Below are 25,893 nucleotides of genomic sequence, written 5' to 3' on the forward strand. Positions count from 1 at the left end.
TTAAACGAGAACTTACCAGTTTGAAGTTTGATCTTTATTTTATGAGGAGTTACGATGAGGGATTACGTGCCCTCCGCTCCCAACCCCTCCTCATAAAACTCAGCTGTTAGTTCTAATTTCTCAAATCTTACTATTATCAGGTCAATGTTTCCTGTCTGTGACTTCACACCGCTGCTTTGAAGATTGATGCGCATGTGTGCTGGCGGGGCCTTCACGTAATCCCTCATCGTAACTCCTCATAAAATAAAGATCAAACTTCAAACTGGTAAGTTCTCGTTTAATCTTACTAATCTCCCATTGTATGGGTGTAAGAAGGACCTGCAGATGTTGGTTCCAACTGAAGATTGTTCCACCGATTGTGCTCCAAGGTTGCCTAACCTCTATTATCAGCTGGTCTTTCCCACTAGGACCATGCATCGGTTCCAGTGTCACACCTAGTTTCAGCTGACATTCTAAACATTTATGCATTTACATGTTAAAAATATCTTGATCAGGTGTTTGGCATGGCAAGAAACTGGTTGCACAGCAAAGTTGTCCTATTACATACAGACCTGTTTGTTTTTCTTTATTTTCCAGGTCAGTGTTTCATCGGGATTTTGCTTCCTATTTCAAATTGCCCTGGAGAAGGTGGTGGTGAGTTGATTTGTTAAACCATTTGAATGGATTTTGTCTATACAGCTATCGTGCTACAATGCTGAGAACTATATTCTGCACTCTTGATCTTCCTTTTTGCTCTATCTATTGTATTTGAGTTAGACTTGATTGTATGCGTGTAAGGTATACCTGATCTGTTCGGATGGCATGAAAAACAAAGCTTTTCATGAACCTCGTTACACATGACAATAATAAACCTAAAGTGAAACGTGCTGCTGGTCAAGGACCTCTCAGTGATGTTGGATATAGATCTGGTGGCGATGATGAGTGGCTGTGTACTCCCAAGTCGGGGTTGTATGTGGTATGAGGGTAGTTGCAAATGTTGGCATTTTCATGCTGTTGCTCTATTTAAAAAAAAATCAAAACTGACATATTTTTGTTTACAATGTTGGAGCATTACCAAAAGTTTGCTACACCCACATTAGGTTCAGTGTGGTCAGCTGCCCAGGAAGGTTAGAGCGTATGGGATCCACAGAGAGATAGTTAATAAAAAATGTATGGGCAAAAAAGTGGCTTCATGAAAGGAAACGGAGGGAGGAAGGGAGGGAGGAAGACTGAGGACACCTGGTATCGAAGACCTCATCTTAGGCCCAGATATGGCGTAGATGGAGGAATTGGGAGTAGGGGATAGAGTATTTGCAGGAAGCCGGGTGGCAAAAAGTGTAGTTGAGATAGTTGTGGGAGTCAGTGGGTTTTTAATAGACATCAGTGGTAGTGATGGACACTGGGAGATCAAGAAAGGGGAGGGAGGTGCCTTCAACCTCTTCACCCCTCTGCAAACACTTCCCTACACTGCAAACAATACTCTAAACCTTTCATAGAGCAGACATGTTTACAGTGGTACAGTGAAAAGCATTTGTTGCGTGCTAACCAGTCAGTGGAAAGACAATTCATGATTTTCTGATTATTATACTCAATGTGCCTCAACGATGAAGCCAAGCAAACCATATACCTTCTTTACCACTCTATGAACTTGTGTTGCCACTTTCAGACGCATATTTCTTATGGTAATTTAAATTGCACAATACTTCAGCTGACAATGTTTTTTAATGATTTGGAGCATAACCCTACTTAAAGTCATAGACCTGTACAGCACGGGAACAGCCCTTCAGCCCACCTTGCCCATGCCCTCTAACTACCCTCTGAGTGAAAAGGTTGCTCCTGAGGTTAATCTAAAATATTTCTCCTTTCATCATAACCTATGCCCCCCACCCTCAATCCTCTATCCTGGGAAAAATACTATTTAAGCCCTCGCCTCCTACACTACAAGAAAAAAGATCCGATCTATCCAAAATCTGCCAATATCTCAAGCCCGCTAACCAAGTAACATTATGGTGAATCTGTTTTACACTCTTTCAACAATGCTTTTTTTTTTTTTTTTTTTTTTAATTTTATTTTTATTAGAAGTACGGTAAATTACAATACTACACAACACATATATCTTAATACATTTTTTGTACCGCTTCATTTTTTTTTGGAGCTTTAAGAAAAAGATAGAAGTAAGGAAAGTAAAGAAAGTGCGCAAGAGTCGTGAAGTGCAAGAGTGTTGGGAAAAGAAAGCCCTTAGAAAAGAAGTTAGAGAAGGAAGTAAAGTGAGAAAATAGACCCTAGAAAAGAAAGAAAAAGAAAATAGGAACAATCGCTCTATTATAACATTAAACTCCGCAGAAAGGGGACTACCAACCAAGTCTGTTTTTGATGTTTTACCTCCCGTTACCAGGTCCTGATACTATTTATTTATTTATTTAAATTACTATTGCACCTCATACTTGTAATAGGTCCAGAAATATAGACCACGTCTTTTGGAATTGGTCTGCTTTACCTGCTAAGAGGAATCTCATCTCTTCCAGATGTAATGTTTCAAACATATTTGATATCCACATTTTTATTGTTGGTGTGGGCGCATTTTTCCAGAATTTAAGTATAAGCTTTTTTCCCATTAAATAATGCTATTCTTTCAACAATGCTATCCTTACTATGGCTGGTGATGAGAAATGCACACTGTACTCCAAAGTATGGTCTCACCAGCGATATGTACAACTGCAGTATGGTGTACCAACCTTTCTATTCAAATCCATTTCCAATGAAGGCAAGCATGCCAAATGCTTTCTTGATCACAATGTCCATCCCACTCGATACTTTTAGGGAATCATGTGCCTTTATTACCAGATCTCCTTGTCTGCAACGTGCCCCAGGGCTCTACCATTTATTGTGCAAGTCCTGACTTGGTTTGACATACCAAAATACAATATGTGTAGGAAAGAACTGCAGATGCTGGTTTAAATCTAAGTCTGAAGAAGGGTCTCGACCCAAAACGTCACACATTCCTCCTCTTCAGAGACGCTGCCTGTCCCGCTGAGTTACTCCAGCATGTTGTGTCTACCTACTTGCCAAGAGTCAAATTCAATTTGTAATTTTTTGACCTACCTTCCTTTAAGTATAGCAGTGTGTCTTAATGACTACCGTCCAGTGGCTCTGACATCCAACATCACGATAGACACAAATGCTGGACAGCTCAGCGGGACAAGCAGCATGTTTGGATAAAGAATGGATGACATTTTGGGTTGAGACCCCAACATTATAAAGTGCATTGAGAGACCGGTGATGGCGCACATTAACCACCATCTTCCTGGCCCTAAACTCATTTCTGGAACACTGAGACAACAAGGTCAGACTATTGACTACAACTCTGCTTTCAACACCAAAATCCCTTACAAATTCCAGGACCTAGGAATCAGCTCTGCCACTGGGTCTGCAACTTTCTGGCCCTCAGATTTTAATCTCTGAGGATAGGTGACAACTCCTCCTCCACAATAACATGAACACCTGTTACCTCAAGGATCAGCCCCATACTATACACCCATTACACTTACAAATGTATGGTCAATTCAGCTCTAATTCCATCTACAATTTTGCAGACAACACCACTGTGGTGGGTCGAATCACGAACAATAATAAGAGTACAGGAAGGAAATGGAGAATTTAGTGATATGGTGCCAGAACATTATCCTTGCCGTTAATATTAACAATGATCTGTCGTGGACCAACCACAAGGAGGGGATGTTGCTTCATTGATTAAGGTGAATGTTAAAGCTGTAGTCCAAAATTGATTGTTCATCCAGTGAGGCATTGCTGAGAAATGAAAAGGGGATGATCGCCTTGTTAGGAGTGTACTACAGGTTCCAAAATAGTAAAAGGGAATTAGAAGAGCAAATATGTCAGGATATTGCAGGCACCTGCAAGACTAATAAGGATATCATGAAAAGGACTGGAAAATGGCATCAAAACATGGCAACTCCTTGTATGCTGTCTCAGTATACTATTCCTATGCATGTATTGTATCTAAGATGTGCCATGTATAATACTACTTTTACTAAACTGTATGTAAAAATGAATTTCACTGTATCTCGGTACATGTGACAATAAAGGTACCAGTGAGCATTGACCAAATAGGGGCAGGAGGTAGTTCTGGCGATTAACATTAAGGTAGAGAGAAAGAGGGTGACTAGAGAGAAAATAGGGCCCTTAGAAACCAAAGCAGTCATCTCCGTGTGGAGCTACAGGAGATGGGTAAAATCCTCAAGGAGTATTTCTCCTGTTTTTACTGTGGAGAAAGACATGAAGACTGGGGAACTTGAGACAGTTAACGGAAGTGTCTTCAGAACAGTCATAGCTGAGTCTCACATTGCGAGTTGGCACAAGAGGTACCCCGAGTTAAGACTCGTGGTAATAACGTACGATTAACGTACGGAACTCGTGGACGCAACTTAGAGACTTGTGGCGCTAACGGCAGGTACTCGTGAAACTTGTCAACTCTTGCAAAAAATCAAACATGTTTAAAATTTTCCACGAGTCAATTTTACTCTTCTGGTTAAGAATTGAAACATTTTAACTCATTGTAAGAACGTAGTGGCCCGTGCATTTACCTTAGTGTATCGTGAGTCTACCGTGGGAACTCTTTAACTCAGCAGTTCCCAGTCTCAGCTCCTGTCCAGGGGGGTGGCCGGAGACGTCAGGACCAACGGGGCACTGACCCCCAGGCCCACTGCAAGCACAGAGAACCCAGAGACCCACAGTCAACAGCAACTCTAGCCCAGCCCCGCTCCAACTCCAGAGGACCCCGCTCCCTGATGGGCCGCTACGGCGACAAGTGGCAGTTCGCCCACAGCCAGAGCTGGTGGGCCTGGGGGTCGGTGTCCCGTTGGTCCTGACGTCTCCGGCCAACCCCCTGGACACGAGCTGAGACTGGGAACTGTACCGCCCTTGCCCCCTCCTTCTGCAACTGCAAACAACCCCACTCTCCTGCTCACCTAACCCACCCATACCCCCCACCTTTCCCTCCCAATTACAGTCCCGTCCCGACCCCCTGGGAAACAGAAGGGAGCGGCTGCCCCGGGACGACTGGCGCTGACCTGCTGGCATCGCCGACGTGAAGACAGTGCAAAGCCCCCGTGCCGGTGCAATGGGCGGGGAGCTGGAGAGGGGAGGGAAGGGGTCACACACATGGCCGGGAAGCAGAGGGGTGTAGGTAGGGGTGGTGACAGATAGGGCCAACAATGAGTGGAGAAAGACAGAAACACCGACGTGCAAAGGAGACCTACAACAGTGCATGATCTCTCTTGCGTTATGGCAGGTGATTGTCGCCTGCCCGCTGTTCCTGATGCTAAAGCCTAGGGATCGTTGCCCTTCGTGTTGACGTGGAGGGGGAGGGGGGGTATTGTGCTGTTTGATCGCCCCCTGCTATCCCAGGGACAGGGAGACACAGCTGCTTTTGAGACTGGTGGGCAATCACGTCCAAAGTGTCTGCCCACACAGTCAGTACACCTCGCCTACACTTGTCCCCCGCACTGTAAGATCATCCCGCAGAGAATGATCCCAGCCTAACCCAAGAGCCATGTCACCGCAGCCAGATTAATTACGCCACCCCCAACCTCTCTCCACCTCAACTCACGCCTGGGCACCAAAGCAGCTCAGGAGGCGAACCCTGAGCTCTGTCTAACAACAATCTGATGTGCACATCCGTCCACATTCAAAGATTTCATCTCCTGTCTCCCCGCAGTGTGTAGACATGGCAGTAAATTCAATTAAAACATATCAAACCTGTGTGTTTCAAACAAATCATAAGTATAAATGCTCTGGCACTGGATGGTGCGCATTTTCCCTTTGTAGGTCACATCAATAGATGCGGCCGCGCTGAAATCTATCTTTAAAACAAAGCCACAGGTTGGAGAGGTCTTCTTTAACACTGTTGCTTATTAAAACAAACCTTCAATCAGGATTGGCTCAAGAGTAACTCGGGAGACGAATTTGGAACATCACAGAAATGACAAGTAAACGGCAAACTTGTCATACCCGTGGGAACTCGGTTAAACTCTTGATCATACACTTGCAATCTCGTACACAACCACGAGTCTTTCACTCGGGGTACCTCTTGTGTTAACTCGCAACGTGAGACTCAGTTTTTAGTATTACAGTTGAGGAGATACTGAACGTCCTAGGGTATGGAGGAAGTCAAATCTCACATGCTTTTGTCGGATATTGATCGGACCCTGGCTGAGATATATGAATCACCATTAGTTTTAGTTTAGTCTAGAGATACAGCACAGAAACAGGCCCATCGGCCCACCGTGTCTGCACCGACCTGCGATCCCCACACATTAACACTACCCTACACACACTACACACTAGAGACAATTTAAACATATTCCAAGCCAATTTACCTGCATACCTGTACGTCTTTGGAGTGTGGAAGGAAACCGAAGATCTTGGAGAAAACCCACGTGGTCGCAGGGAGAATGTACAAACTCCGTACAGACAGCACCCGTGGTCGGGATCGAATCCAGGTCTCTGGCGCTGCAAGCGCTGTAAAGCAGCAACTCTACCACTGCGCCACCGTGCTGCTCACAGTTAGACAAATGTACCGAGGGACGGGGGGGCTGCTAATACATTGCCTCCATTTAAGAAGGGCTGCAAGGAAAAGTCTGGGACCTATAGACCAATAAGCCTAACATCCGTAGTAGGCAAGTAACTGGAGATTATTAAGAGGGATTAGAAAACAATTTTTGGATAGACTGGTGCTGATTAGGAATGGTCAACATGGTTGTAGATCACAGTAAAGTGGGTGGTATTGTAGACAGTGAAGATGGTTATGAAAAATTACATCAGGTTCTTGATCAGTTGGACAAGTGGGCTGAGGAATGGCTAATGGAGTTTGATGCAGATAAGTATGAAGTGTTGCACTTTGCGGAGTTAAACTACAGCAGGACCTTCACAGTGAATGGCAGTGCTCTGGGTAGTGTTGTAGACACTAGGATTCTAGGATCTAAGAGAGTAGGTACATAATTCCTTGAAAGTGGCGTCACAGGTAGATAGGGTGATCAAGAAGCCCTTCGTTGCCCTTCATCGGTCAGGGTAACAAGACATTTCTGAGTTACTCCATCATTTGGTGTCTCTCTTTGCTGTATTATCCATGCCTTTTAAATATCATCCTCGGACCTGACAACTACCACTCTGCAGCTCTTTCCATATACCACACCCAATGTGTGAAAAGGTTACCCTTCAGATCCCTATTAAATCTTTCTCCTCTCAACTTAAAACGTTGTCCTCTGGTTCTTGATTCCCCTATTTTGGGTAAAAGACACTGTGTAGTCACCATATCTAATCCCCTCATGATGTCATCCACCTCTATAAGGTCACTCCTCAGCCTTCTACACTCTGAGGAATAAAGTCCTTTACATACATTACAATGTGAGAGCCCCAGCACGGATCCTTGTAGGACACCACTAGTCACGGGCATCCAGTCGCAAAAACAAGCCCCTTGCTACATCCTCTGCTGCATATCTGTAGTAATGTCCTGGGGCTCTGGTGATTGTCCTTCTACAGCCACATCAATCTTAATTTGTCTGAGGTAGGACTTGAACCACTCAATTGTATTCAACCTAATATCCATTGACTTTGCTGTTACCAGGGCTTCTCTCACCATACCTCTCAAATTCAGCTCTTGAATTCATGTGGTCTGAAAGCAAATGATCTGGACTGGGCAATCTGATCATATTGGCACAGTATTTTTTTATTTATATATGAATCATGCAGCAGGGCAGACCAATGTGGTTATGTTCCTGGACTAATAATCAGAGGTTCAAACTATTAATCCACATACATCAATCGAATCCCACTGGTGCAGCTGAAAATTTGAATTCAAAAAATTAAATAAAATTGGTTTGAATATCCCATGTGGTTCACCAAGTCTGAGATTTCTGCAACATCCTCTCACTTCTCTCCCACTGTGATTCGTCCTTCAAATCAAGGGGGAAACTCGGGAGTTCGTGAGTAACTCGGGAAAGTGGGACAGGGATCTAAATCCAGCACTTTGTGTCTACCTTTGGTTCACCAAAGTCCTTTACGGAAAGAAAACTACTATTCTACAGTTCTGGTCTACATATGACTCCAGACCCATGTAATTACTGATAGAAACATAGAAAATAGGTGCAGGAGTAGGCCATTCGGCCCTTCGAGCCTGCACCACCACTTAATATGATCATGGCTGATCATCCAACTCAGTATCCTGTACCTGCCTTTTCTCCATACCCCCTGATCCCTTAGTATCTGTCAATGTATTCCTGTATGATGACTGAATTATACATATGTTGTTTATCCTTGTTTTTCTGTTCTAATATTGTAAAGTCTACTGTTGCATCTGGAAGTATCCAAGGTGGAATTGAAGGTAATGGAACCGTTGGAACCACATTTAATAGTAAGATTAAACGAGAACTTACCAGTTTGAAGTTTGATCTGTATTTTATGAGGAGGAACGTTGAGGGAATACATGAAAGAAGCCCGCTACTGCGCATGCGTGTCATCCTTCAAAGCAGCGGTGTGAGGTCACAGATACCCTATATTGACCTAAAATAGCAAGATTATCAAAGAGATACCAGCTTAACATATGACCCTATGAGGGTGGGAGCGGAGGGCATGTATTCCCTCAACGTTCCTCCTCATAAAATACAGATCAAACTTCAAACTGGTAAGTTCTCGTTTAATCTTACTATTTTACTTCGGAGTCACGTGAGGGACTCCATGAAAGATTTCAAAGCTCTGTGACCTCATGCCGTGGAAAACGAGTCCATGCTTCACAACTGCCTTGGTAGTTAGAGAGAAATTGTTAATTATATTCAAAGCATTCATACCAATTATTTAATGGAAATGATAAATAATATCGAATTAATTCAAATCATAACCCTGTATTCTTCAGGGATAAATTATCATACAGAACTTAAAATTGTTCCCCGAAAAAACGTTCCCATACTGCTAACTGGTTTGTTAACATTTCTGAAACGTATTCTCCAACAACCATCCTGCAATCCTGAGGATTTGGTCCATGGATACATCAAGGCGTTTTGCTGCAGATGTAGCTGCAGCCCTGGTGGGGTGAGAATTAAATATGTTATTGTCCACTCCCGCCTATCATATCCCATATTTCAGCCACCGCGAAATGGTCTGAGTTACACTCTATGGTACAGTATCTTATAGCTGATTAAACGCCAATTCCTTGCCTCTGATAGCCTTATTTCCTTACTGTATAACAAAACCGTACTTTACTATACAGAGGCATTGTCCTCCGGGTAGGCCATCAATTCTATGACCTGCCCTGCTAATCCTGGCCTATTTTGTTTAATAATACGGTCCTGGATCACAAACCCCAATCTTCGTGCCGCAATAGTGAAGCCATCCAGTCTTACTTTTAGCAATAACTGGCGCTTATGCACTGTGACTAGCGCTATCAGCATTCCATTTCTAGTTAGTTATCCAGATTTAATGCTGTAGCCGGCGACCAATTCCTTAGCAAGATCAAAGCCACACTTACATTCCAAATATAGTTATCTTACTGTTTCTTGCCATTAATAACTTGACAATGCACTTTCGGCATTATTCACAGTGCTGAAACACAGTCCTCCATATTGCAGGCTGGTAAGCAACTGTAGCACCCCCGGAACATCCTTATTTCTGTGGTCCAGAAAGTTATCATGGCAGTAATTAGTCCATTTTAATATGACCTAAATACTGTTATAGAGTAGACCTTCTTCGTGCTGCTGTGATCATGTTCACAGTTCTTTTGGTAGCCCCATGTCCCATAGCGGTGTTTTAGAGTCTACAACCTACTAAATCAATATTTTCTATGACATGGATAGCTATCCTCAGTTACTGGATGCACCAGCAACTTAGGACTACGTCTACCGTTATACATAGTTCCAGCACCATGTCCTGTACCCCGGAAAACCATAGTTGGGTAAGCCAATCAGGTAGTAAGACATCCCCAATGCCGATTCCTGTTGAATGTCCCTTCGTACCCCAAATTTATAAATAGACAAGGAGGTAATACATAAATGAAAAAAACCCTCCCCTAGTGCAGTGAAAACAGCATCTGTAGCTTCTGCCTCAGGATCTGGTATCAATGATACATACCTCGGTAACTGGTGATTTAACCCCGGATACAATTCTAATATCCGGCCTTACCTACTTTACTGATTTTAGCAAATACCATCTATCCAACTTCCATTTAGTACTTCCAATAATTTTTCGTGGCCTGGTGTCTGCCACTGATTTAGTATCCCTGGTAGATACGTAGCCCATAACCAAATATTCCTTTGGACACACCATTCCCAAGTTTAATTTGCCAATTCATCACAAGCTGGTGATATCTTTCCACCCATATGACTTAAATATGCCATCACCGGGGTATTATCTATCTACCATCTACCATGCTGCAGTTTCATTCCTGAGCAATAAGATTTTTGCCCATGAAATGCACTTAACATTTCTAACCCTTAGTGTTATGTAGGTTAGCTTCTTATATATTCCATCTCCCCCATAGCTCGAGATGGTATCAGTTGTTCCATAACCAATTGCACTGGCATCTGTTTGTAATAGCACAGCCGAGTTGACCTCTCTGGCTTTCCATATTAGTAAGTCATTAACATATTAAATGTGTTAATGGTGTCAATTTTGACTTAAGTGGCTGGACAATGCATCCCAGCTGCACAAACAATTGATTAGTGGCAACCACTGCCTAACATGCCGATTCCTAAGTTATTCCCACAATAAGGATATCATCCAACTATACCATAATTCTATGATTTTGGTGTTGCAGCAGTCCCAACACTGGTTTAAAATTTTTCCCCCAGTTTGATATTGAATAGCAAGGATCTTAAATTAATACTTCCCATAGACTAGCCTGTTGCACACTAAATCTTTGCACTGCTAAACATATCCATTTTTAAAAATGAATATATTGCACAACATTGTGAAGTATTGATAATCCATAATAATACGGCATCCCCCATCTTTCTTATTTCTAATAAAGATGTTTGAGACAAATCCTGTTGTTCAGGTTTAGTTTATTTCATACCAGCATGTATATCTATCCGGTTATGTACTGGAGGGTTTTGTTCGTGTAGAACTCTATCAGATATCCCTTAAAACTGCTAAGGATATATCTGTCCATGGATATATTACACCAAGCATCAACATGAAATTGCAATATCCCCCCAACTTCCGTGCTCCCTATTAATACTGGAGCCCCAAATTCACCTACCTCCATGGTTATTGGTGGTAACCAAGTTATTTTCCTTGGTTTCATATGCGGTTGTGGAGAGCCTAAAGGTTAATGTTAGTTTGCATCTCCACAGTAGTCGTCCCGGCCAAACCCTAAACAGGACGCTGCTGCTGGGTACCTCTGCCCAATTCTTTGTAGTATAATTACAAAAACACACTACCTCTCTTAGGATGCACATAAGGTTAATGTCTTCCCCAGAAATCCTTTGGATGCTTTAATCAGCCCCAAAGTCAAGCCACCACGCCAATTCTTTACCTGTTTAGACAGGTCTCCCCCCCCCCCCAATAACGGGGTCTATAGCCCTTTGCTCACATAGTATAGTGAAGTAGGGTCTAGAGCTGGCTGAATGGCCCTTCAACTACACATTTCAAAAAATAGTGCTAATGGCATCCTTAAGGTCACTAATTTTGTACACCTTTTTTAAAAAACATGCGGCCCAAAGCTGTATGCCCGCCATGAGACCTTACAGAGTATTACGGCCTTCCCAACACGTCTGCAAATGCACCTGTAACAATGGCTACATGGAGAGCACCACAATATTCCCGGGGTATAGAACCCTTGCCAACACTTCAGCAAAGTATTAGCTTGAAGTTAATGGGTGGACTCACAGTCCTTCAATACTCACAGCCATCCTCTCGAAATCATTCTCCGTGAGTTCTGCTGGCAGTACTGCTCATCATGTTCGGCAGGTTGTTTCCCCCCCCCCTTCAATAGGGGACAGTGGCTCCATCACCTGCTCAGGCTTTACCCCGTCAGACCTTCCATACCCTCCTCAGAGGCATCTGACATTTCATGCAGCCCATATGGGAAACTGCTGTGGGACTTATATTATTTGCCCACTGTGGCTACCTCCAATCCCGGAGCCTGCCACTATGGAGAATTTTACTCCAGCAAACCGCTCCAGCCGACTTACATGCTCTCGGGCACTAGTCGTCGCGGGTGCTTAATATATGGGACCGCTCCTGCCGACCTTGGTGCTCTCGGGCACTAGTCGCACGCAGTATATCCCACAGCCCGTCCCCATGCCTACGGGCACTGGACCGTTCCCCATGGTCCTGGTACTCACGGGCACCTCTACCCATTTAGGGTGAAGTTTGGCACTCGCTCCCATCTGGGAGATGCTGGTGCCGACATTTATTGCTGGCTGCTGCTGGTCATTAAACAACAGCCCTTCAGCTCTATACTGACATCAGTAGCTGGCTCCCTGCTGTTCAGCATCACACCAGTAACGACCTGTGGCTATGCCCTGACGTCCTTAGCTGGCTCCCTGCTGTTCAGCAACACACCAGTCTCTTCAGAATACAGCAAGCACGTCTGGAAAAAGCACCAAAAAGGTAAGGGAAATTTGTTCTTACCTGTACTGGTTTTCAGCCTGCCGTTTTCGGAGGAACGTTTTCCTCCCGCAGCCCCACGGACCCCGTAGCGCAGGTCCATGGGCTGCTGTCCCCGATGTCGGCTCTCTCTCTCCCCGGGGGGTGCAGCTGCTTCAATCAGCTGCGGAGCGCCTAACGACTGCATCTAAAAAATAGACCCGACTTGGTCTAGAAACTCCCCGGGCCGTGTAGGTTTGTTTCCCGCCCGGCAACAGTCATCTTGCCGGTGCGGGGAGCGACGTCGGGCACAGCTGTTCTGTGCTAAAAATAGCCGTTTGGGAATCCCCTCCAGAGGATTCGCGGTAACTGCTGGTGCTGGTTCTGGCTGCAATATTTCTGCAGTCTCTTCTCCAGCTCCTGCAGCTTCTTGTATTTCCTACCTGCAAGGTAAGTGGAAAAATTTTTGCAGTCTCTTACCTGCTTCTTTGCCTTTCTCTCTAGGGAGACGTCGTCTCCCACTTCTGACTCGTTCAATGCGTGTATGCGATATGATACGCATGCGCAGTAGCGGGCTTCTTTCATGGAGTCCCTCACGTGACTCCGAAGTAAAATTGTGCTATGCTGGTTTGTAATGCTCTCTGGGTCACTGTCCATCCAAAACTTTTTGTTTCCCTTCTCTCCTTTTCCCAGCATGGTTTGACAGTAACTTGTGCTGGGTGTTCTTGACTGTGGCCCTGTAGGTTAATCCAGTAATTCAATGAAAGCTGTATCCTTCTCATCTCTAGAGGCATCTCCCCCATTTCAACCTGTAATGCTGCTGTTGGAGTTGTTTTTATTGCACCAGTACATATTCTCAATGCCCGATATTGAATGTTGTCTATTTTCTTAAGAGAAGTACTTGATGCGGACCCATACACCACAACACCATAATCTAACACAGATCTAATTAACCCAGTGTATATAGCCTTCAAAGCTGTTCTATCTGCCCCCCAATCACATCCAACTAAACATCTCATTACATTAAGTATCTTCTTACATTTGTCCACTACATTCTGAATATGAACCATCCATGTAATCCTCTCATCAAACCATAAACCTAAAAATGTATAGTATTTTACTCTCTCCAATTCCTGGTTATATAATTTTAGTTTTACCTCACTACCAATTTTCTTCTTAGTAAAAAACATCATCTTTGTCTTTTCCACAGAAAATTTGAATCCCCATTTATATGGCCACTGTTGTACCTTTATTATAGCCCTCTGTAGTTTCTGCACAATAAACTTCACATTTCTCCCCCTTTTACAGATTGCCCCATCATCCGCAAACAGTGAAACTCCCATTTCATTTACAATTTCTTCATATACATCATTTATCATTACTAAAATTAGTAAAGGATTATTATGCTCCCTTGAGGTGTTCCATTTTCAATATCTAATGTTCCTGAGTATTGATTTCCAACTCGGACATGTATTGACCTCCCAAATAAAAAATCCTTAATCCATTTAAATATACGACCTTTAATCCCCAATTTACCTAGTTTCACTAATAACCCTTCTCCCCACATCATATCATATGCTTTCTCAATATCAAAAAATACAGCTACTACACTTTCTCTGTTAATTTGTGCTCTCCTAATTTCATGTTCTAAACATATAGCTGGATCCATGGTGTTTCTCCCCTTCCTAAAACCACTCTGGTAATTGGATAAATATCCTTTATTTTCTACATAATATGTTAACCTTTCATTTACCATTTTTTCCATTACCTTACATATGTTGGATGTTAACGCAATAGTCCTATAATTCACCTAGTTCTCATTGTACTTCCTCATCAATAATCCCCATCCGCTACTTGTTACACAAAATCAAACCCCTTAGAGACAGTCACATGATTACTGTGACAAGCCAAGGGTGTGATTGTGGTGAAACTGAAAGTACTCAAGCTCTCAGTAAAACAAGACACAGCCTGGGCAGGAGTCAAACCGACAACCTGAAGCAGCCACTCCCCTGTCCGGGACACTGAAGGAAGGAGCTGGTAATCAGTAACTGTGCATTTTGCTGTCTATTGGTTTGTGTTACCCTTAACCAGTGCTGTCTCTGGTGTTCAGTTCACTCACCTTCCAATGTTATTTCTGGCAGAGTGTGAGCGGTGAGATCGTGTGATCGGAGCCACAGACATAACTCTAGTGAGAGGTAAGGACAAGAGAGGGGACGGACACCGGCAGCAGCTGTAGGATTGCCACGACGGAGGTATAGAAGGAGGGCCAGGTAGAGTGGGAGCGGCCGTGTTGGGAGGGATTGTGAAGTCAAACTGATGCTGCTGAGATTTAAACCCAAACTGAAACTTACTGAGATACAGCCACTACATAATTCCCATGTCTGTTCTACCTAATGACTGACCTAGTGTTTCTACATTTGACTTAAACTTACCCCCAATCACACATCTAGTCCCATTTCCCCCGACCAAATTAGTTTCAAACCTTCCCAACAATAGGAGTAAAACTGCCAGCAAGGATATTGGACCTTGCCCCATTCAGGTACAAACTTACCTGCTTGTATAGGCTGCACCCCCTCCAGAAATGTCTATGTCCCAACATCCAGCCATCTCTCCTACACCATCCCTTTGGCCACACATTCATCTGGCCTATCTTTGTATTCCTATATTCAGGAGCATGTGACACCAGAAGCAATGCAGAGATTACAGTCTTGAAGGTCCTGCTCATGATTCTGCTATATAATGCATGGAAGGATACAAATCTAATGCAGGCAAATGGATTAATGCATATGGGCAAAGATGTATGGACATGGTTGGCCAAAGGGCCTGATTAGTGTCATACAGCACGGTAACAGACCCTTTAGGCAAGTCTGAAGAAGGGTCTCGACCAGAAACATCACACATTAACTTCTCTCCAGAGATTCTGCCTGTCCCGCTGAGTTACTCCAGCTTTTTGTGTCTACCGTCAGCCCAATAAAGTAACAAGTAAAATGAATGAAGGGGTGCCAGTGGATGTAGTGTATCTAGACTTTCAGAAAGCCTTTGATAAGGTCCCGCACGGGAGACTGGTGACTAAAATTAGAGCACATGGTATTGGGGGTAGGGTGTTGACATGGATAGAAAATTGGTTGGCAGACCGGAAGCAAAGAGTAGGAGTGAACGGGCCCTTTTCAGAATGGCAGGCAGTGGCGAGTGGAGTGCCGCAAGGCTCGGTGGTGGGGCCGCAACTGTTTACCATATATATTAATGATTTGGAAGAGGGAATTATGAGCAACACTAGCAGGTTTGCGGATGACACAAAACTGGATGGCAGTGTAAACTGTGAAGAGGATGTTAGGAGGTTGCAGTGTGACCTGGACAGGTTGAGTGAGTGGGCAGATGCATGGCAGATACAGTATAATATAGATAAATGTAAGGTTATCCACTTTGGCGGCAAAAATAAGGGGGCAGATTATCTCATATTGGGTTTGGTTTGGCAAGGGGGAGGTGCAGCGAGACCTGGGCGTCCTTGTACACCAGTCACTGAAAGACGGCGTGCAGGTACAGCAGGCAGTGAAGAAAGCTAATGGAATGTTGGCCTTCATAACAAGAGGATTTCAGTATAGAAGTAAAGAGGTTCTTCTGCAGTTCTATAGGGCTCTGGTGAGACCTCATCTCGAGTATTGCGTTCAGTTTTGGTCTCCTAATTTGAGGAAGGACATCCTTGTGATTGTGGCCGTGCAGCATAGGTTCATGAGATTGATCCCTGGGATGGCGGGACTGTCATATGAGGAAAGATTGAAAAGACTAGGCTTGTATTCACTGGAGTTTAGAAGGATGATGGGGTATCTTATAGAAACATATAAAATTATAAAAGGACTGGACAAGCTAGATGCAGGAAAAATGTTCCCAATGTTGGGTGGGTCCAGAACCAGGGGCCAGTCTTAGAATAAAGGGGAAGCCATTTAAGACAGGTGAGACAAAAACGTTTTCACCCAGAGAGTTGTGAATTTGTGGAATTCCCTTGCCGTAGAGGGCAGTGGAGGCCAATCACTGGATGGATTTAAGAGAGTTAGATAGAGCTCTAGGGGCTAGTGGCATCAAGGGATATGGGGAGAAGGCAGGCACAGGTTATTGATAGGGGACGATCAGCCATGATCACAATGAATGGTGGTGCTGGCTCGAATGACCGCCTGCACCTATTTTCTATGTTTCCACAATACTCCAGGTGTGGTCTCACCAGGGCCCTGTTCAACTAAAGGTACCAGTGAGCATTGACCAAATAGGGGCAGGAGGTAGTTCTGGCGATTAACATTAAGGTAGAGAGAAAGAGGGTGACTAGAGAGAAAATAGGGCCCTTAGAAACCAAAGCAGTCATCTCCGTGTGGAGCTACAGGAGATGGGTAAAATCCTCAATGAGTATTTCTCCTGTTTTTACTGTGGAGAAAGACATGAAGACTGGGGAACTTGGGACAGTTAATGGAAGTGTCTTGAGAACAGTCAGTATTACAGTCGAGGAGATGCTGAACGTCCTAAGGTATGGAGGAAGACAAATCTCCCGGGCTTTTGTCGGATATTGCACGGACCCTGGCTGAGATATATGAATCATCATTAGTTTTAGTTTAGTCTAGAGATACAGCACAGAAACAGGCCCTTCGGCCCACCGTGTCTGCACCGACCTGCGATCCCCACACATTAACACTACCCTACACACACTAGGGACAATTTAAACATATACCAAGCCAATTTACCTGCATACCTGTACGTCTTTGGAGTGTGGAAGGAAACCAAAGATCTTGGAGAAAACCCACGTGGTCGCAGGGAGAATGTACAAACTCCGTACAGACACCACCCTTGGTCGGGATCGAATCCAGGTCTCTGGCGCTGCAAGCGCTGTAAAGCAGCAACTCTACCACTGCGCCACCGTGCTGCTCACAGTTAGACAAATGTACTGGGGGACAGGGGGGCTGCTGATGTTTTGCCTCCATTTAAGAAGGGCTGCAAGGAAAAGTCTGGGAGCTATAGACCAGTAAGCCTAACATCTGTGGTAGGCAAGTAACTGGAGATTATTATGAAGGATTAGAAAAAAAATATTTGGATAGACTGGTGCTGATTAGGGATGGTCAACATGGTTGTAGATCACAGTCAAGTGGGTGGTATTGTAGACAGTGAAGATGGTTACGAAAAATTACATCAGGTTCTTGATCAGTTGGACAAGTGGGCTGAGGAATGGCTAATGGAGTTTGATGCAGATAAGTATGAGGTGTTGCACTTTGGGAAGTTAAACCACAGCAGGACCTTCACAGTGAATGGCAGTGCTCTGGGTAGTGTTGTAGACACTAGGATTCTAGGATCTAAGAGAGCAGGTACATCATTCCTTGAAAGTGGAGTCACAGGTAGATAGGGTGATCAAGTAGGCTATCGGCACGTTGCCCTTCATCGATCAGGGTATTGAGTATAGAACAAGATGTATGTTACTGTTGTACAAGATGTTGCTGAGTTACTCCATCATTTGGTGTCTCTCTCCTCTGTATTAGCCATGCCTTTTGAATATCATCCTCGGACCTGACAACTACCACTCTGCAGCTCTATCCATATACCACACCCAATGTGTGAAAAGGTTACCCCTCAGGTTCCTATTAAATATTTCTCCTCTCAACTGAAAACGTTGTCCTCTGGTTCTCGATTCCCCTATTCTGGGTAAAAGACACTGTGTAGTCACCATATCTAATCCACTCATTATGTCATACACCTCTATAAGGTCACCCCTCAGCCTCCTACACTCTGAGGAATAAAGTCCTTTACATACATTACAATCAGTAATAGCACCAGTTCGGATCCTTGTGGGACACCACTAGTCACAGGCATCCAGTCGTTAAACAACCCCCTCGCATCATCCTCTGCTGCATATTACCATGGTTCTTTGGTTCAGTTTGCCAGCTTGCCCTGAATCTCTGTAGTAATGTCCTGATGCTCTGGTGATTGTCCTTCCACAGCCACATCAATCTTCATTTGTCTGAGGTAGGACTTGAACCACTCAATTGTATTCAATCTAATATCCATTGACTTTGCTGTTACCAGGGCTGCTTGACGTCCAACTCGTCAAATGCTGCCATAAAGTAAAGGGAAGTCACCCTCACCATACCTATCAAACTCAGATCTTGAATTCATGTGGTCTGAAGACAAATGATCTGGACTGGGCAATCTAATCATATTGGCACAATATTTATTTGTGTCAGCGCCATGAATCATGCAGCAGGGCAGACCAATGTGGTTATGTTCCTGGACTAATAATCAGAGGTTTAAACTATTCATCTATATACATCAATCGAATCCCACTGGTGCAGCTGAAAATTTGAATTCAAAAAATTAAATTAAATTGGCAGCTGGTTTGAATATCCCATCTGGTTCACCAAGTCTGAGAATTCTGCAACATCCTCTCACTTCTCTCCCACTGTGATTCTTCCTGCTCTCCGTGTTTTAACTTGACTCGCTGCCACAGCCACATGTGTTCCTTGGCACTTGCCTGCGGCTCCAGCAGTCTGAAGAGTCCCGACCCGAAATGTCACCCATCCTTTTTCTCCAGAGATGCTGCCTGACCTGCTGAGTAAAGCCCCTGTCCCACTTTCCAGAGTTAATCACGAACTGTCCCGAGTTTTCCCCTTGATTCGAACTCGAGGAATGTCGGTAGTAAGCTCGTAGGAGTCCGTAGATGTTTCGTAGCGGCTCGTATTGGTAGCCGTAGGAAGTCGGGGCATCAGGTAAGTCGGGACATGTTGAAAAAATGTCAACGAGTAAAAATAATTGCTCCGAGTACCTACGACTGGTTATTACCGTAATTCTCTGAGTTCAAATCAAGGGGGAAACTCGGGAGTTCATGAGTAACTCGGGAAAGTGGGACAGGGGCTTTTCTCCAGCACTTTGTGTCTATCTTTGATTCACCAAAGTCCTTTACGGAAAGAAAATTACTGTTCTACAGTTCTGGTCTACAGGGGTCACAGCTTAAGGATAAAGGGGAAATCCTTTAAAACCGAGATGAGGAGAACTTTTTTCACACAGAGAGTGGTGAATCTCTGGTACTCTCTGCCACAGAGGGTAATTGAGGCCAGTTCATTGGCTATATTTAAGAGGGAGTTAGATGTGGCCCTTGTGGCTAAGGGGATCAGGGGGTATGGAGAGAAGGCAGGTACGGGATACTGAGTTGGATGATCAGCCATGATCATATTGAATGGCGGTGCAGGCTCGAAGGGCCGAATGGCCTACTCCTGCACCTAATTTCTATGTTTCTATGTTTCTATGACTCCAGACCCATGTAGTTACTGATCAATAATTATGTTATTGAATGGTGGAGCAGATGCAAGGGGCTGAATAGTTGACTCTTGCATCTATTTCTAATGTTTTCATATACAGATGAGTCTTACCTGCCTCTTCATTCCAGCAACAGTTCAGGATCGACAATAAACACGCTTTGTCACCAAAGCCCACATCCTGTGAATGAACCAGTGATCGATGTTCAGAACTGACATCTTGCAGTGAGGAGGAGCGGTAAGGATGGCAAAGGAAAAGGAAGTGCATGCAAGATTGAAGAGGATGGAATCTTCTGTGGAATTCTTTGCCACAGAAGGTTGTGAAGGCCAAGTCAGTGGGTATATTTAAGGCAGAGATAGACAGATTTGTGAAATGTACAGGTTCCAGAGGTTATGGGGAGAAGGAGGGAGAATGGGGATATATGAGGGATAGATAGATCACTTTCACAAGTTATGGGAATAGAATTGGGCCATTCGGGAAAAAGCAGGAACGGGGTACTGATTTTAGATGATTAGCCATGATCATATTGAATGGCGGTGCTGGCTCGATGGGCCAAATGGCCTGCTTCTGCACCTATTTTCTATGTTTCTATTAGTAAGAAAATCAATTGAAACAAGAGTAGATCACAGTTTAACCATTTCCGAGTCCTTGTGGAACTTCCCATCTTGAGCCACCCCGATTCAATTTTCACATCAAAGACCAACATTTGAACTAGTTCCCCAAATGCAATGCTCCTTTGGAAGGATTTGCTGGGAATTTGAACCACGCTGTGCTAGGGATACCTTTAATGCAGGTGCAACAGGGTATTAATCTTGCAGTGCTCACAGGACATTAATCCTGTAGCAAAGAGCGTCTGCAGAAGATTGCAAGGGTCCTTGTCATGGATCATCCCGACTGACTTAGGACTTTTGGACTTCGGACACTTTCTTTATTTTCTTCCTTGTAAACGTTGCAAAAATATGGTGACTGAATTTGTGGGTTGTGCAAAAGAATTTCACTGTGCTGTGCTGTGCACATGTGACAATAAAGAACTACTGAACTATTGATGTGGGAAGGAACTGCAGATGCTGGTTTATACCGTAGACACAAAATAACCCAATGGGACAGGCAGCATCTCTCGAGAAAAGGAATGGGTGACGTTTCGAGTCTAGACAGAATGGTTTTTGTTTTTTATATATTTTTATTTTGAATATAGTTTATTTTTGAAACTGAATAAAAAACCTGTAGTGCCTACTGGTGCTCATCTGGAAGACCTTCCAGTGATCAAGAAACAAATCTAAAGCATTTCAAGTTCCTCCACATACTGTGCTCAGCAGTAACCTTCCCTCCCCCACCCTTAACCCCACCATGATCAGATCCTCCAATCTGTGACATCCCACCACCCATCCTCTCCTGGCTGACACTTCTAATTGCCTCATAATTTCCAACCTACCTGATCCTTCTCTTCCATGAGAAAGGCTGGTCTCTCTGAACGGCTCTGCTCCACAATGACGCCACAGTAATTTGGTTTGTCTGCCTTTGGAGCATCGTGTGCAGTTCTGGTCGTCCCATTACAGGAAGGATGTGGAGGCTATGGAGAGAGTGCAGAGGAGGTTTACCAGATGCTGCCTTGACTACAAGAAGAGGTTGGACAAATGTTGTTTTTTGTTTTGTTTTCTCTGGAGCTTCAGAGGTTAAGGGATGACATGAGAAAAATTAATACAATTATGAGAGGCAGTCAGAATCCTTTCCCCAGGTTGGAAATCTCAAAGACGAGAGGGTATAACTTTAAGATGAAAATGTTTAAAGGAGATGTGTGTGGCAAGAGGCGTTTAGATAGGCACATGATATTCAGGGAATGGAGAGAAATGGATCAGATATAGACAGTGATTAGTTTAATTTGGCATCATATTCAGCACAGACATCATGGGCTGAAGGATATGTTCTGGTGCTGTACTGTTCTATGCTCAATTACTGAGATCATCACTACCTCTCTCTCCATTCCCACCGTTCAACCTGTGACCAATCAAAGAAAACCGATAACACGTTTTCAAATAACCTGTGTCCTCACCTATAGTAAAGTCTTATCAAAGTACGACGCAAGTGAGATGGTCGTAAACTCCGTTGCACCATAACCGCCAAGGTATCCTGGAATTCCCAGTCATTGGATTCCATGATTCCAGTTAATGCTTCCCTTCGGTCAGATTCTGGTTTACTCATCATCAGGTTCAGTCTGGCCTGCTTCCTGGTTATTTCTTAACATATTTTCCCAGAAGATTTGATAGAAACTGCAACTCTGGACCTGCTCGATGTGTCAGACAGCCTCTATGGAAGAGAAACAAAGTTAACAGTTCAGCTCAATGTTGCTTCATCAGAATATTAACTTAACTATTCCTAAATGGGATATATTATTAGGTTTGTGGTAAACAGCAACACAACTGCTGCCTGGCCCTCTGAGTATTTCCAACACTTCGCTTTATATTTCAGATTTCCAACAATTACTTTGCTTTTGTATGAACTGAAATTTGAGATACTTAGAAACACAGAAAATAGGTGCAGGAGTAAGCCATTCAGCCCTCCGAGCTAGCACGGCCATTCAATATGATCATGGCTGATCGTCCAGAATCAGTACCCCATTCCTGCCAACTCCCCAATTCCCCATATCCCTTGACTTCTTGACTTCAAATGATCTGAAACAGTACATGAACGTTTCATTATAAGATACATCCCTGTAATATCAACACATATTAATATTTGTTAACATTTCTGTATTTCAGATCCATTATCACAGTTCAATGCGATGGAGGTGGGTTTGCGCAATTGAAATGTTTCAGGATCCAGGTAACAAAGAATGCAACGTGAGGAAATTGTGAAAATGTCAACAGCTCAAGTTCCAGATCACTTTTGCAGGTAAATTACCAGTCATTTTCTACACTTGATAATCACCATGAGGATCGTTAATAAATAGATAGTCATGGTCATCAGTAAAGCAACTGACGTAGTCATTAGTACAAACTGTAATCAAAAAAGAGGGCCAAATAAATCAAACTATCTATCTATATATTAAAACTGTGAGTGTGAGATTCCATTTTCAGATTTTTTTTTCAGATTAGAATTTTGGCCTTTGATTCCTTGGTCCACCAAAACCACACGCAGAAACTCCGAGATTTTTTCCATTTCACTTTTACATTCGCAAATCCACTCCTCATTAAATTACGTCATTTTTACGTACACATTTTGATTAAAATCCTTCCCCCCCCAAAAAATTTCAAATGTTTAAAAAAAAACAGCTCTCACTCATAGAATGTTGGTGAGCATTCCATCGTGTGATGTCACAATGCCCAATGCTCACAGATGTCCAATCGGAATGGATTCATTTACAAATGCCTTTGCTCCAGCCCCGCCATCTGGAGGCTCTTCTTTGACGATAATTTTAAAAGACTCTTCATGGTATTTAGATGATGCAACACTAAATAGATTTGTGAAATTAATATTGAGGTGGCATTTCAAGATGCTGCAGGCCCATTCTTTGGAAAGTGAACCAAAGTGTCACATATGTGACCAGATATCATCACAAAGTGATACATTAAAAATGAGAAATAAGGGATTAATCTTATTCATTGCTATTCCCCTTCCTTCAGAACTATAATGCATGTCTGCCTACGATATGAACATTCTAGCTTTATAAAATTCAGTTTGTAAAATGCTTCTGTGTGGTCAAGCACTGGACCAGTCATAATTGGCCTCTGACCCTAAACAAAGATTGTCAGCATAACATATAAACATTTCACTTGATAAAAATGAATCATATATACAGCACAAATAATATACCTGTAAAGGCTTCAGAGTTAGATGAGAGAGGGATAGGGAGAGATTGGACCACTATGTGTATCGGTGCAGACAGGAGACTCAAATACAGAGGGAGGCAAGAGTTCATGGAGTCATACAGTGTGGAAACAGACCCTTCGACCCAACTCACCTACACCGGCCAACAATGTCCCAGCTACACTAGTCCCACCTGCCTGCGCTTGGTCAATATCCCTCAAAACTGGTCCTTTCCATGTACACCTGTAGTAAACAATGGAATAGTCCCAGCCTCAACTACCTCCTCTGGCAGCTTGTTCCATACACCCACCACCCTTTGTGTGAAAAAGTTACCCCTCTGATTCCTAAATATTAAATATTTCCCCTTCACCTTGAACCTATGTCCTCTGGTCCTCGATTCCCGTACTCTGGGCAAGAGACTCTCTGCATCTACCCAATCTATTCCTCTCATGATTTTCTATACCTCTGTATCTCCCCTCATCCTCCTGCGCTCCATGAAATAGAGACCCAGCCTAAACCTCTCCCTATAGCTCGTACCCTCTAGTCCTGGCAACATCCTCGTAAATCTTTTCTGAACCTTTCAAGCTTGACAATATCTTTCCTATAACATGGTGCCCAGAAATGAACACAATATTCTAAATGCAATCTCACCGACATCTTATACAACTGCAACATGACCTCCCAACTTCAATACTCAATACTCTGACTGATGAAGGCCAAAGAGCCAAAAGCTTTTTTGACTAACTTATCTACCTGTAACTCCACCTTCATGGAACATACACGTGTACTCCTAGATCCCTCTGCTCTACAACACCACCATTTACTGTGTAGGTCCTGCCCTTGTTCAACATCCCAAAATGCAACACCTCAAACTTCTCTGTATTAAATTCCATCAACCATTCCCCTGCCCTGCTGGCCAATCGATCCTGATCCAGCTGCAATCGTTCACAACTACCTTCACCATTTGCAAAACCACTAACTTTTGTACCATCAGTAAATTTGCTAATCTTGCCCTGTATGTTCTCTTCCAAATCATTGATGTAGATGACAAACAGTAACGAGCCCAGCACCGAACCCTGTGGCACACCACTCGTCACAGGCATCCAGTCTGAGAAGCAACCTTTTACCATTACCTTCTGCTCCCTTCCATTGAGCCAATTTGCTATCCATTCAGCTATCTCTTCTTGGATCCCATGCAATCTAACCTTCTTTGTTGATAGTTGACACTCGAGTTTCTGTTTTAATTGTGTTTGCTTTAATAATTATTTGTGCTCTTCACCATGTGCTTCCTCCGAATTAATCCGAATCCTTGAATCCTGCATATATTTCATTACAATGATCCATGCAGCAGTGACTGGATTGATCTGGGCTGGTGTTCCAGGGACAGACAAATAATAAATAACAGGTCATTACATAAAACAGATCAGGTGAGGACTATGATCAAATGGATTTGTTGTCCTTCCATAAAACACATTCCCTCCAGCCCAACTCTCCCACACCCACCAAGATGTCCCATCTACATTATTCCCACTTGCCAACATTTGGCCCATATCCTTCCAAACCTTTCCTATCTCTGTACCTGTCCAAATGTATTTTAAATGTTGTTACAATACCTGCCTCAGCTACTCCATATAGCAGCTCGTTCCATGTACCCACCACCCACTTGTGTGAAAGTTATCCCTCAGGTTCCTATTAAATATTTCCCCTCACACCTGAAACATGTGTCCTCCGCTTCTTAATTCCCATACTCTGGGTAAAAGACTCTGTGCATTCACCCTATCTATTCCCCTCATGATTTTATACACCTCCATAAGATCATCCCTCATCCTCATGCGCTCCAAGGAATATTTCCATTAGTTCTATTCTATGAATGCCATTGCTTTGATGCCAGGAGCAAAGGAAGTAAAACGATTGTTGCTAAAAATATCAATTTCAAAATTTTGTTCAAATATTTCCCAAATTGACTTTAAGGCTTTTATGTTTAATCCTCCCTTCATATACACGAAAATGATTTCAAAGATGAAAGTAGGCTTTTGAATATTCTGCATAGAATATTTGTATCATGACACACACACCACATTTCAGAATATTGTTTGTATACCAGGTATGCAATGAACATTACACAAAAAGTGCTGGAGTAACTCAGCGTCAGGCCGCATCTCTGGAGAAAAAGGATAGGTGATGTTTTGGGTCGGGACCCTTCGTCAGAATGAAAGTAGTGGGGGGGGG

At 43.5% G+C, this 25,893-nt stretch overlaps 1 protein-coding gene across 8 annotated transcripts in view; it reads left to right on the top strand.

Moving 5' to 3' along the window:
- The first annotated feature begins 482 nt into the window (after window positions 1-482).
- Window positions 483-25,893, top strand: part of LOC129694841 (uncharacterized) — a 34,177-nt gene continuing 8,766 nt past the window's right edge. For 3 of the 8 annotated variants that reach the window (XR_008723054.1, XR_008723055.1, XM_055631601.1), the window contains exons 1-4: window positions 14,469-14,613; window positions 14,718-14,771; window positions 19,991-20,097; window positions 22,617-22,749. Coding sequence is in view for 5 of the 8 variants with exons in the window: in XM_055631601.1 (XP_055487576.1) it covers window positions 22,691-22,749 (59 nt within the window). In the remaining 3 variants the exon portion in view is untranslated. The other 5 variants (XR_008723053.1, XM_055631603.1, XM_055631602.1 and 2 more) reach the window with 5 other exon arrangements.

This window comes from Leucoraja erinacea, unplaced genomic scaffold (genome assembly GCF_028641065.1).
Source record: "Leucoraja erinacea ecotype New England unplaced genomic scaffold, Leri_hhj_1 Leri_81S, whole genome shotgun sequence".
NCBI lineage: Eukaryota > Metazoa > Chordata > Chondrichthyes > Rajiformes > Rajidae > Leucoraja > Leucoraja erinaceus.